We start from the raw sequence: 10,585 nt of genomic DNA on the forward strand, positions 1-10,585 counted from the left end.
CGCTCTCATTGGTCTACCGATAGCACCTCTTCCGCAATGCCTCATGGGAGTTGTAGTTCCTATCTTCCATCCCGGAGCTCTACGCTCTTCCTGGATACTGAGGCGCGCGGCACGCCGTCCAGAGCAGAGCATCAGCGACCCGAGGCCACGTCGCGAGGGCGGGCTAGGGGCCGTAGGGCCAGACCAGGGTATGTGCAACGCGCCTACCTGCTCTCCTAGGCCAGTGCTCTGTGCTCCAGCTGTCCCTATCACCAAACCCCTTCCTCGAGCGGTTCTGACTTCCTTTCTATTTCCAATTTCTAGGCCTCCCCTTATAGGGCCAGCTCAGCTCAACGCCCCCGTGTACACTCTCTAGGAAAAGGGGCTCCCAGCCATCGGCCTAGCAAGCTTACATGCAGCCTGTTTTTAGGGGCATGCTTGCAAGGCCCTGTCAGCATTCGGAGACATGGAGGAGTTCCGGCGCTCCTACAGCCGCCTGTGCAAGGAGAGTGGGGCTGAGCCCCAGGAGGCTGTCCTGCAGCAGCTGCACCAACTTCCGCGGGGCCGACTGGACCTGGCTACTCAGAGCCTGACGGTGGACACCTGCAGGGCCCTTGGCAAGCTGCTGCATAATGAGACGATGTTGAAGGAGCTTGTCCTCAGCGACTGCATGCTGAGTGAGGAAGGTGAGGCCGCTGGCCTCGGAACAGCGCCTGCAACTTCTGAGTGGGGTTCAAGCCCTCTGCCTCCTGGCTGGCCTAAGGGCGGGTGTCCTGATTATGTTTGGCCTGGGTAGCTGTAAGCAGGGAAGTCAGTGCGTTCCCTGCCCCCCGCCCACCGCCCCTTTGTTTTCTTAGCATTCTTTTCCAAAACCTGGGAGTAGAGGTCAATGTCACGGTAATAGAGAAGCCGTAATGTCTCTGGCTTTCACAGTTCCCCATGCTGACTGAAGAAAGGTTAGGCAGACTCACATGTTTCTAACATGACCTTACAGCAATGGGGAAACTCATTCCTACAGTGAAGCCAAAACAGTGGCACCAGTAGGACAGGCGTCCCTCTTCTCCAACTACCTTTACACAGGGTCCACACTGCTGTTCCAAGGGCTGTGTGCCAACACCACTGTGCAGCGTCTGGATCTAAAGGTGAGCAGGCCTCCTCCCTCGGCAGTGGAAAGAGACAGACCCGGGGACCTGGGGTCTTGATAGTGGCTAGAGACTGTAAGAGTTCCCAATACCCAAGGTCTTAGGACTGCTCTCTGAGGATCCCATGGGTATTGGGGAGTGTGGTTTTGAGCATGCTCTACATGCCCGACTCAACAGTGTTCATATAAACTCCAAGGGACTGAGCACTGTGGTGCTGCTACTGTCAGGAAAACTAGGATCTGGCAGCCATGCCTTCGCCCAGGCTGTCTCCTAGCCTTTTTCACTGCCTGAGTCTGTGAGGCAGAGATGTAGTATTTGGAGCCAAGGTAACAAGAATGACTGGCCAGGGTGTTCCTTTTCTAGGGCAACAACCTCCGAGCTACAGGAGCCGAGGCTCTGGGAAAGCTCCTTCGACGGAACAAGTCCATTCAGAGGTAGGACTACATCCAGGCCTCACCTGTTCCTCTCTGCGGCTTAGGGTTGGCCCAGAGGATACAATCCTGCAAACAGCTCACTTTCCACCACTTCTCCCTGTTCCTCACCCACTGGTGGAGAGCCCTGGACCCAAGTGTTCTGTTGAACCAAGAACCTGTGTCCATTCTTCCTGTAGTCTCACGCTGGAGTGGAACAACCTTGGCATGTGGGAAGACACCTTTGCCACCTTCTGTGGGGGTGTAGCAGCCAATAGCACCCTGCGGCAGCTGGATCTCCGAAACAACCAGATCAGTCACAAGGGAGCAGAGGAACTGGCCCTGGCCCTCAAGGGCAACACCACCCTCCAGCAGCTGGGTGAGGTCTCCTGAATTCTGCTGTGCCCCCATGAGACCTGGGTACATTGGGCTGTATTAAATTGCACCCTTTCCCTCTGCTGCTGGAGAGGTTGGCCTGGGCTCCTGGCTATATTGGCAGCCACAGGCAGTAAAGCATCAAAAGAAGCATCCTGGGCTGGGCCAGTACCTCCCATCCAACCCAGTGACAATAGGTTTCCTTCCAGATCTGCGCTGGAATAACATTGGCCTCCTGGGGGGCCGGGCCCTGGTGAACTGTCTCCCCAGCAACAGAACCCTGTGGAGGCTGGACTTGGCTGGGAACAACATCCCTGGCGATGTCCTGAGAGCTGTGGGTATGGGCGCTCAGGGCTGCTACCTTCTTAGAAGTTGGAGTAAGGCATAAAGCCCCTTAACAGAAGCCCATCCACCATAGAAGGGTGTGGCTCAGGGCTCAAGACATGGGGGCTCCGGAGATGAGTAGCTAGCCTCGGTCAAGGGGGAAGCAGCTTACACCGGGCTTCTCTCAGATGCTCACACGTCTCAGCACCTGTGTAGTCAGGGGGTGCTGGTTTCACAGGCAAGAAGCTGAAGCCTGTGGCTTAAAGCCTTTGCTCTGACAGCCATCGATGGCCTGCACCTCAGCTAGGGAGGCTTTCTCGTATCTTCCCCCAGCTACCCGAGTCTGTGTCTGTGCTGTGTGTACAGTGAATGTGAGTGGGGGTGCCAGCCTTGTGCTGACTCATGTCAGAACTCACCTTCATCTGCCTATGAACCCTGAGTCCTTATAGATGATATCTTAGCCTCAGGATCAGTAGTTTTCACATGGTATCACCCACCAAAGTCCGAACTGTCGGCACTGGAGTCCTAGATCCCAGACGTTGCCATATTCCCTGCCACAGCATCATCACCTGTTGCTGGCTGTGCCTGACTCTTCTGCCATCTCCGGTGCCTTCTTGTTCCCAGCCCTGTATCTGTGTGGGCATAGGCCTTATAATTGCTTTATGTTTGATCTTTGTGTGTGTGAAAGACAGTCTTGCTATGTAGCCCAGGCTGGCTTTGACCTCATAATCCCCCTGCCTCAGGTGCCTAAGTTCAGGGATCACTGAAATGCAGTACCACATCTGGCTTATATGCTGTCAGTCTTTTGAGAAGATAGCACCCATCTCTCTCTTTTTTTTTTTTTTTTTTTTTTTTTGGTTTTTTTCAAGACAGGGTTTCTCTGTGTAGCTTTGCGCCTTTCCTGGATCTCGCTCAGTAGACCAGGCTGGCCTCGAACTCACAGAGATCCGCCTGCCTCTGCTTCTCGAGTGCTGGGATTAAAGGTGTGCGCCACCACTGCCCGGCTGCACCCATCTCTTAAAGTCATATACCCCTTGACCTTTGTTGGGGAAGCCAGATACTCCAGGAAGCACCCACCTTTGGGGGTAGTACAGCAGCTTCCCTATATGTACAAGAGACCTCCTGTCTCAAGGTCCTGTATCACCCAGTCCTGTCCTCCACTGAAATGCTTCACCCAGGTGCACTGGATGGGGATGTCTGATTTGTTGTGGAGATTTTGCCTTGCGTAGGGTGGGCTCTCAGATGACCAACCCCAGACACAGGCAGCACAGGACTGGCTTAGCCATTGCCCTAATGGTGAGCCCAGGATAACATGGCTCTTTCCGACAGAACAAGCCATGGACCACAACCAGGATCGGCTCACTGCCTTTCGGGAGAACCAAGCCCGCACCAACATCCTTAACAAGGAGGTTCAGCACCTCCAGGAAGAGAAGTCCAAGCAGGTGAACATAGTGCCCTCACTAGCCTGGGCTGCTCCCAGCTCAGCCTGGGATCTGCCTCCTTCCTTGTCCTTTCCATCCTCCTTCCCTCCAGGCCTCTAAGCCAAGGCAACCCAGGGCTAAGGTGGCCTCCTGGTCCCACTTCCTGTATGCAGACTTCACCTCAGAGCTGAGAGCAAACAGGGAGTCCTAGCTGCCAGGCCTCCCCCTGTCAGTCCACCTCCTTTTGAATGAGACAGTGGGGTCAAGATGTCCTTCCAGGGTAGGCTCTGCTTCTAACGGTGTTTTAACTGACTTTGTCTCCAGTTTCTGGATTTGATGGAGACAATTGATAAGCAACGAGAAGAGATGGCCAGAAACAGCAGGTGAGTGAGCCCTTCTGATCTGAGTATGACCTAACCTGAGCCCTGTCTGCTACAAGGCTGAAAACAAGGTCATTGCTTCCAAGCAAGTGGGCTAGCAGTTGGTGGCAGATGTGGACTGCTTAGCTCTGTGCCCGGTGCACTGGGCATGTTATAGACACGAATGTGCAGAAAGACTGGGAGAAGCCAGGGGCTGTGGGGTTTGGATTTCCCAGAACCACCTCTCTCTCCACAGGGCATCAGCAGTACGAGTTGGGCAGCTTCAGGAAGCCCTCAACGAGAGACAGTCCATCATCAATGCCCTCAAAGCCAAGTAAGGCAGAGGAGAGCAGCCTTCACACACCTTAGAGACTTATAGCCTTGCCCACAAGGCAGAGGAGGGGACAGATGCGTCCTGGGGTTTGAGTAGAGGCTTGGTAGGAGTGAGAACAGAAGACCTGCTTTGCCAAGCAGGTGACATTCTTGCTGGAGCTGGCCTGGGGCTGGTCTTCCTCTTTGTAGGTTGCAGATGACAGAAGCTACCCTGGCCCTGTCAGAGCAGAAGGCCCAGGACCTGGGGGAACTGCTGACCACAGCGGAACAGGAACGGCAGAGCCTGTCACAGAGACAGGAGAAGGAGCGCAAGCTGGAGCAGCAGGTAGGAGCTGGGCTGTGTGGCCTAGGAGGCAGATGGAAGTACATGGTAACAGCCCAATAGGAAGCATCTGTCACCCTGCCCTTCTCACCCAGGAAGCCGCGGATCGGGAGTCTAAGCTCCTCAAGGACCTGTCTGCCGCCAATGAAAAGAACCTGCTGCTCAGAAGCCAGGTATGAGGGGTGTGGCCAAAGAGGGATAGAGCCAGCCACCCCAAGAGCCCAGGGTGGTGTAGCAGGGATGGGTGAAGCTCCCTCTAGTGTTGCCTGCTTCCCAGGTGGATGAGTTGGAGCGGAAGGTAAAGTCTCAGCAGGAGCAGCTGTTTCTGACCAGGCAGGAGCTGACTAACTCATCAGCTGAGTTGAAGATCCGTGCTATTCAGGCTGAGGGTAGGCATGGACGGGCTTGGCACTAAGGGCACATGGAGCTCCAGGGACACACCTCCAGAAAAGACTCACCATACTCTTCCCTATTGGGCCTCCAGAGCGCTTGGATGTGGAGAAGAGGAGGGCCAAACAGAATATGGAAGACTTGGAAAAGCTGCACTCCAAGGAGGTGCTGTCTTATGGATGGATACCCCTGGCTCTCCTGCCTCCACTTGGGGCCTGCAGATCAGCCCTGTGTGGTGCAATATTCCCAGTGCATGCCCCTGGTCAGTGAACCTTGAGTTGGTAATGCCAGAGTTGCAGGCAACAGTATCCATAGTTCAGGCAGCTGTGGACTTCCTGATCACAGCCTCTGTCCTTGGCGGCTACCAGGACACTGCAGTCAGGCCTTTGCCAAATGATACCTGCCTTCCAGGGTAGGGATTCCCTGGGGTGAGGGCTAGGGAAGCCTGTGTTTGCTGGCCCTGACACCCCTCGTTTGGACAGGTGGATCACATGACCCGTCACCTGGAGGAGAGTGAGAGGGCCATGCAGGAGAGGGTACAGAGACTAGAGGCTCTGCGACTGTCCCTGGAAGAGGTGAGACCAGGTGGGCCCTGGGTTCAGTGTAGGGTGACATTTGACCTCAGGACCCTGGGGCACCCCTAAGTTTCAGCCTCATTAGGTCTCACTAGGACCCACCCATCCCTGAAAGGTCAGAGAAATGACATTTAGGCCTCTTTGGCAGTAAAAGCCCTGCTCAGTGAGCAAGGAACAGCTGTGTGGTTCTGAGGATAGTTATGGAAAAGTTTTCCCAGCCCGGCTGCTCAGTTGCCTGGAAGGAGCCCTGGGGTCAAGGGGGCAGCTTGTTCTCAAGGTGGACTAGTAGTAGCTATCTGCCGTGCAGGAGCTGAGCCGCATGAAGGCAGCGGTGCTCAGTGAGCGTGGCCAAGCGGAGGAGGAGCTCATCAAAGCCAGGAACCAGGCTCGCTTGGAGGAGGTGAGCTTTGGCCACAAGTATGGAGGGGCCAATTGTAGCACCTTGCAAAGGAGTCTGGTTGAAGTGGGCAAGGCCAGGGCTGTGGGCCTCAGGACTGGAGCTCAGAGATCCCAGTGGCCAGCAGGGCTGTGGTGCTTCTTGTACTGCATGGGTAAGAGGAAGGCTAGAAATGATAGAGTTGGCTTGAGATGCAGGAGGAGAGCCCAGCAAGAGATGCTTCTGGATTCAGGACAAGTTTAGTGACTGATAACTTGTGTGACACCATGAAGTCCTCTCCTCGGTCCTTGCAGAGGGGTGGAGGTTAATCCACTTGCAGACTGTCTGTCCCTCCACTTTTGAGCTCAGACCGGGAGTCCTTGGTGTGCAGCAGCCATTTCCCTGCCCACAGCAACACCGCCTTGCTCATCTGGAGGAGAAGATTCGGCTGTTGGCACAGGCAAGGGATGAGGCTCAGGCTACTTGCCTGCAGCAGAAGCAGATGGTGGCTGAGTCCCAGACACGGGCCAGCCAGCTGAACTTGCAAATGGAGGGGCAGCAGCGGCGCCTGGAAGAACTGCAACAGGTAGCATGGTTTCAAGGAGCGCACGCTCTAGGGTTCATTTCCAGGCTGCAGTCTCACCTTCCTCAACCCCGTCCCAGGAGCTGAGCAACAAGGACCAGGAAAAAGTGGCTGAGGTGGCCAGGGTGAGAGTGGAGCTGCAGGAACAGATGGGCCGTATGCAGGCTGACCTGGTGGCCCAGGAGGTGCTGAGGGAGAAGGTGGCAGCCCTGGAGCGCCAGCTGAAAGGTTACCACATGTCGCCTGGACAGCTGAGCTTGGCCCGGGACGGGGTGGGGATCTCCCCTAGAGATGCACCCCTTCCTTCCCTTACCCCCAGACAGGGTTTCTCTGTAACCCTGGCTGTCCTGGAACTCACTCTGTGGACCAGACTGGCCTTCAAACTCAGAGATCTGCCTACCTCTGCCTCCTACCTCTGCCTCCCGAGTGCTGGGATTAAAGGCGTGGGACACAGGCAAGGTACCCACCCGCTCCTTACTGAGCCCCTCACTTGCAGTGATCGGGAGTGAACACCGGGAGGCGCTGCTGGACAGAGAGAGTGAGAATGCGTCTCTCCGAGAAAAGCTGAGGCTCAAAGAGGCAGAGATCTCACGCATCCGCGATGAAGAGGCCCAGAGGGCAAGCTTCCTACAAAATGCTGTCCTGGCTTACGTGCAGGGGTCTCCTCTGAGAGCCTTGAGTCCCCCTAAATGAAGGGAAGCAGGGAGACCTGGAGCGCCCTGCAAGTGCAGAAATGCTGCATCCCATTCTCAAAAACAGGCCCGGGGTTCAAAAGCGTTAGCGGCAGTGGTCAGGGTGGGGTTCTGCCAACATTGGTGCTCACTGGCACACCTGACCATCCAAGGTGGTTCACCCGCAGCTCACCACTGGCATAGGCAAGACACAGTGCACAGGAATGCTCTCAGATGACCCAGTCCCAGAAACACAAACCCCGAACAGTAAGTACTGCGGTAGGAGGGAACAGATGCCCCAAGGGCAGAATGGAAATACAAGACTTTTGTACTTGGTGATACATGCTTGTCCAGTTTCCTTTCTCCTGCACCCACTGCCCCAGCCGCGTTAATGAACCTTCCTGGGTGGTACTGGGTTGCTCCGATTGCTACCAGGCAGCTAGAAAGGCCACCTCGGTACTGGGTCTGTAGACTCGAGGGTTTCACAGCTTCAGGGTGGGCTGGTGTCCCTGGGAAGCATCGGGCTCGGCCGCCCTGCGCATCCATTTCGCTGGCATCACCAATCTGAGCTGCGTTGCACCACATCCTTGTTCCTGGGTGTGGACCCTCAGTGTAAGCCTTCGGGGTTCAAGGACTGGCTAGGACTCCGCCCCCACCGCAGCTCGCCCCTTGCCCCGCCCCGCCTGCGCACACTCGGCTGTCTTCGCACCCGGCGCTCGGCGGCGCTCGGCTGTCTCCGGCCGCTCGCTCGGCGTTCGGGTCCGCGGCCGCTGCGGCGCCGGGCATTTCTCCGCAGCTCGGCTCGCGGCCGCGCCCGCCGCCGCCCGGCCCCGCGCCCATGCAGGCCATCAAGTGTGTGGTGGTCGGCGATGGGTGAGTGCGCTGTCCCGAGCCGCAGGGGCGGAGGGGCTGGTAGGCGGCTACGGGGTGAGGTGGGGCGGGGCGGGGCGGACAGACCCGAGGTCCTGGCGAGGTGGCTCCGCCGCGCCCCCACCATAGCCTGGCCGCGTGCGTCCAGGGGCCGATGGGGTGGGGTCAAGCTCAAGCTGTCCACCTTCCTCTAGCCCGGGCACACCTGATGCTGCCCGGCCTGCGCCCCGGTGCTCACAGTGGGTGGGGCCGGGCTTCACCTGCGCTGATTCCTGGGTGGCTCCACCCTCGCGCCCGCTACCCAAGGTGCTGGGAGCTCTGACGCCCCTGTGCGCTGCGGCGCTCCCTATCCAGGATTGTGAGCCCTTGCAGCCGCGCCCACTACTGTGCTCTCTCGGAGGCCAGCCTGCTCTGGTCAGTCTCTATCAGCCTCAGGTGGCTGCAGATCTGCTAGGCTACGACCTACCCACCCAACCCCAGTCACCCAAACTAACCTCCTGCTCTGCGGGAGCTGTCTGCCCTTGCGGGGAGGAAAGGGGCGGAGGCTCGGCCCTGGAGCCACGTGGGCTGAACCTCTTTCCACAGTGCCGTGGGGAAGACGTGCTTGCTGATCAGCTACACGACCAACGCCTTCCCGGGAGAGTATATCCCTACAGTGTGAGTGCATGGGGGTGGGAGGTAGCTGGAGCTGGCCACTAGAGGCCAGTCACACATGTATGGGACCTCCCCTAGGCTCCAGGTCTTAATTCAAGTGACCCTGGTTCTGGGTTTCCATGGTGAGGCTGAGGCGCTGGCCAGAGTTTGGGTTGTGTGGGCTTCAGAACTCAAGCCTGCTGGCTGGGCTCCAGTAACCTGGCATCACTGCCCAGCCTAGCCTTTCCACTTTGCAGTTTCGACAACTACTCAGCCAACGTGATGGTGGATGGGAAGCCGGTCAACCTGGGGCTGTGGGACACTGCTGGCCAGGAAGACTACGATAGACTTCGGCCCCTCTCCTACCCTCAAACCGTAGGTGGCAGGAGGGCCAGCCCTAGGAGTTGGGTGGTTCCTGTATGGGGAGGAGACACAGACTGCTTGGACACCCTTTGGTCAGTTCTGTCTGTCCCTCCTCCTGAAGGATGTCTTTCTGATCTGCTTCTCCCTGGTGAGCCCGGCCTCCTTTGAGAACGTCCGAGCCAAGGTAGGGTGGGCCTGGGGGTCCTAGCAGAAGGCACACCCCTTCAGGGGTCTCTGCTTAGTGATCTTTTCTGCTGAGGGAGGTACTGAAGGTGTTAGTGGGCACAGCTTACAACTGGCCATGGGCCCTGACTGAGAGAGAAGCTGTGGGCAGTCTCAGGCCTTCCTGGATGGGTATCTTTGTTCACTGCCAAGCCCAACAAAAAAAGCCTCAGGAGCTGGGGCCCACTTTGGGCAGATTAGGGGCCCTGCCCCTAGGCATAAGGGTCTCTGAAGCCTGTGGGGTCAGGACCTCTGTTCCCACAGTGGTACCCAGAGGTGCGGCACCACTGCCCCCACACACCCATCCTTCTGGTGGGCACCAAGCTGGACCTCCGTGATGACAAGGACACCATTGAACGGCTGCGGGACAAGAAGCTGGCACCCATCACCTACCCACAAGGCCTGGCCATGGCCCGCGAGATCGGTGTGTAAGCATGGGGCACAGGTTGGGGTGTGCTTTGAGGAGGTTACCCTGCCTATGCTGCTCCCCCATCTACAGCTACTCCCTCTGCTGTTCCCTTTCTTGCTATCTGTCTTTCTTCCAATGTTCCTAGGTTCTGTCAAGTACCTGGAGTGCTCAGCCCTGACCCAGAGAGGTCTGAAGACAGTGTTTGATGAGGCCATCAGGGCAGTGCTCTGCCCACCTCCAGTGAAAAAGCCAGGCAAGAAGTGCACTGTCTTCTAGAGCCCTGCCTGACCAGCCTGGCTGAGGAGCCCTGGCTCAAGTGTGCCCTCGTGTTGAGCTGTCTGGTGTCCTAAGTCTGCTGTGGGAAGTGGTGTGGGTGGGGAGGGAAGCATGGGGACAAGGCTGGGGTGATGGGGTCCTGTCCCCTATGCCTCCTTTTTCTGGCATATAGCTCCAGCCTTCCCTGGTCCCTATGGGAGGCCAGCAGGGAGCAGGGTCTCCCTCAGGGCTGCAGGGGTGGGTTCAGGGAAGCCCCAGGATGGGCTTCCCTGGAGGGAAGGGTGGGGGTGGGTTTTGTTCATCGTGTCCCAGGAAAGGGTGGCCCCTTCTTATTTTATACAATAAACATTCACCACCTCCTTTGTCTCACCGTCTTTCCTGCCTTCCACCCTCGGCATTCCTAGCAGGACTACATTTCCAAAGGGAGCTCTGAGCTTAACACACCCTAGTGAGGGAGAGGACACCACTCAGATCAGAGCAGAGGTATTCACACTTAGCTGTATACAGGATGAGCTCTGTATACAAACCTGGGCCCTGGGGGACATGCTTCAG

The 10,585-nt window shown here is 57.2% G+C and overlaps 2 protein-coding genes across 5 annotated transcripts; both read left to right on the top strand.

Moving 5' to 3' along the window:
* Nucleotides 1–62: 62 nt before the first annotated feature.
* Nucleotides 63–7,601, top strand: Lrrc45 (leucine rich repeat containing 45). 3 transcript variants are annotated; one of them, XM_059272304.1, is made up of 18 exons: nt 63–188; nt 304–665; nt 1,060–1,121; nt 1,485–1,555; nt 1,732–1,910; nt 2,116–2,244; nt 3,560–3,672; nt 3,976–4,034; nt 4,267–4,344; nt 4,533–4,668; nt 4,761–4,838; nt 4,943–5,054; nt 5,150–5,220; nt 5,538–5,630; nt 5,938–6,030; nt 6,419–6,592; nt 6,670–6,817; nt 7,086–7,601. In XM_059272304.1, exons 2-18 carry the CDS (start codon nt 446–448, stop codon nt 7,280–7,282), a joined length of 2,013 nt encoding a protein of 670 aa, XP_059128287.1. In that variant the 5' UTR covers nt 63–188; nt 304–445; the 3' UTR covers nt 7,283–7,601. The 3 variants fall into 3 exon arrangements, with proteins under 3 accessions (XP_059128287.1, XP_059128289.1, XP_059128288.1); XM_059272305.1 differs by having other exon boundaries at nt 65–188; nt 410–665; XM_059272306.1 differs by lacking the exon at nt 2,116–2,244.
* Nucleotides 7,602–8,031: 430 nt separating this feature from the next.
* On the top strand, nt 8,032–10,306 carry Rac3 (Rac family small GTPase 3). 2 transcript variants are annotated; one of them, XM_059272308.1, is made up of 6 exons: nt 8,032–8,133; nt 8,716–8,787; nt 9,021–9,138; nt 9,248–9,310; nt 9,613–9,776; nt 9,903–10,306. In XM_059272308.1, exons 1-6 carry the CDS (start codon nt 8,099–8,101, stop codon nt 9,961–9,963), a joined length of 513 nt encoding a protein of 170 aa, XP_059128291.1. In that variant the 5' UTR covers nt 8,032–8,098; the 3' UTR covers nt 9,964–10,306. The 2 variants fall into 2 exon arrangements, with proteins under 2 accessions (XP_059128291.1, XP_059128290.1); XM_059272307.1 differs by having other exon boundaries at nt 9,613–9,772; nt 9,903–10,290.
* Nucleotides 10,307–10,585: the final 279 nt, after the last annotated feature.

The sequence above is a fragment of the Peromyscus eremicus genome, chromosome 8a, assembly GCF_949786415.1.
Source record: "Peromyscus eremicus chromosome 8a, PerEre_H2_v1, whole genome shotgun sequence".
Classification (NCBI taxonomy): Eukaryota; Metazoa; Chordata; class Mammalia; order Rodentia; family Cricetidae; genus Peromyscus; species Peromyscus eremicus.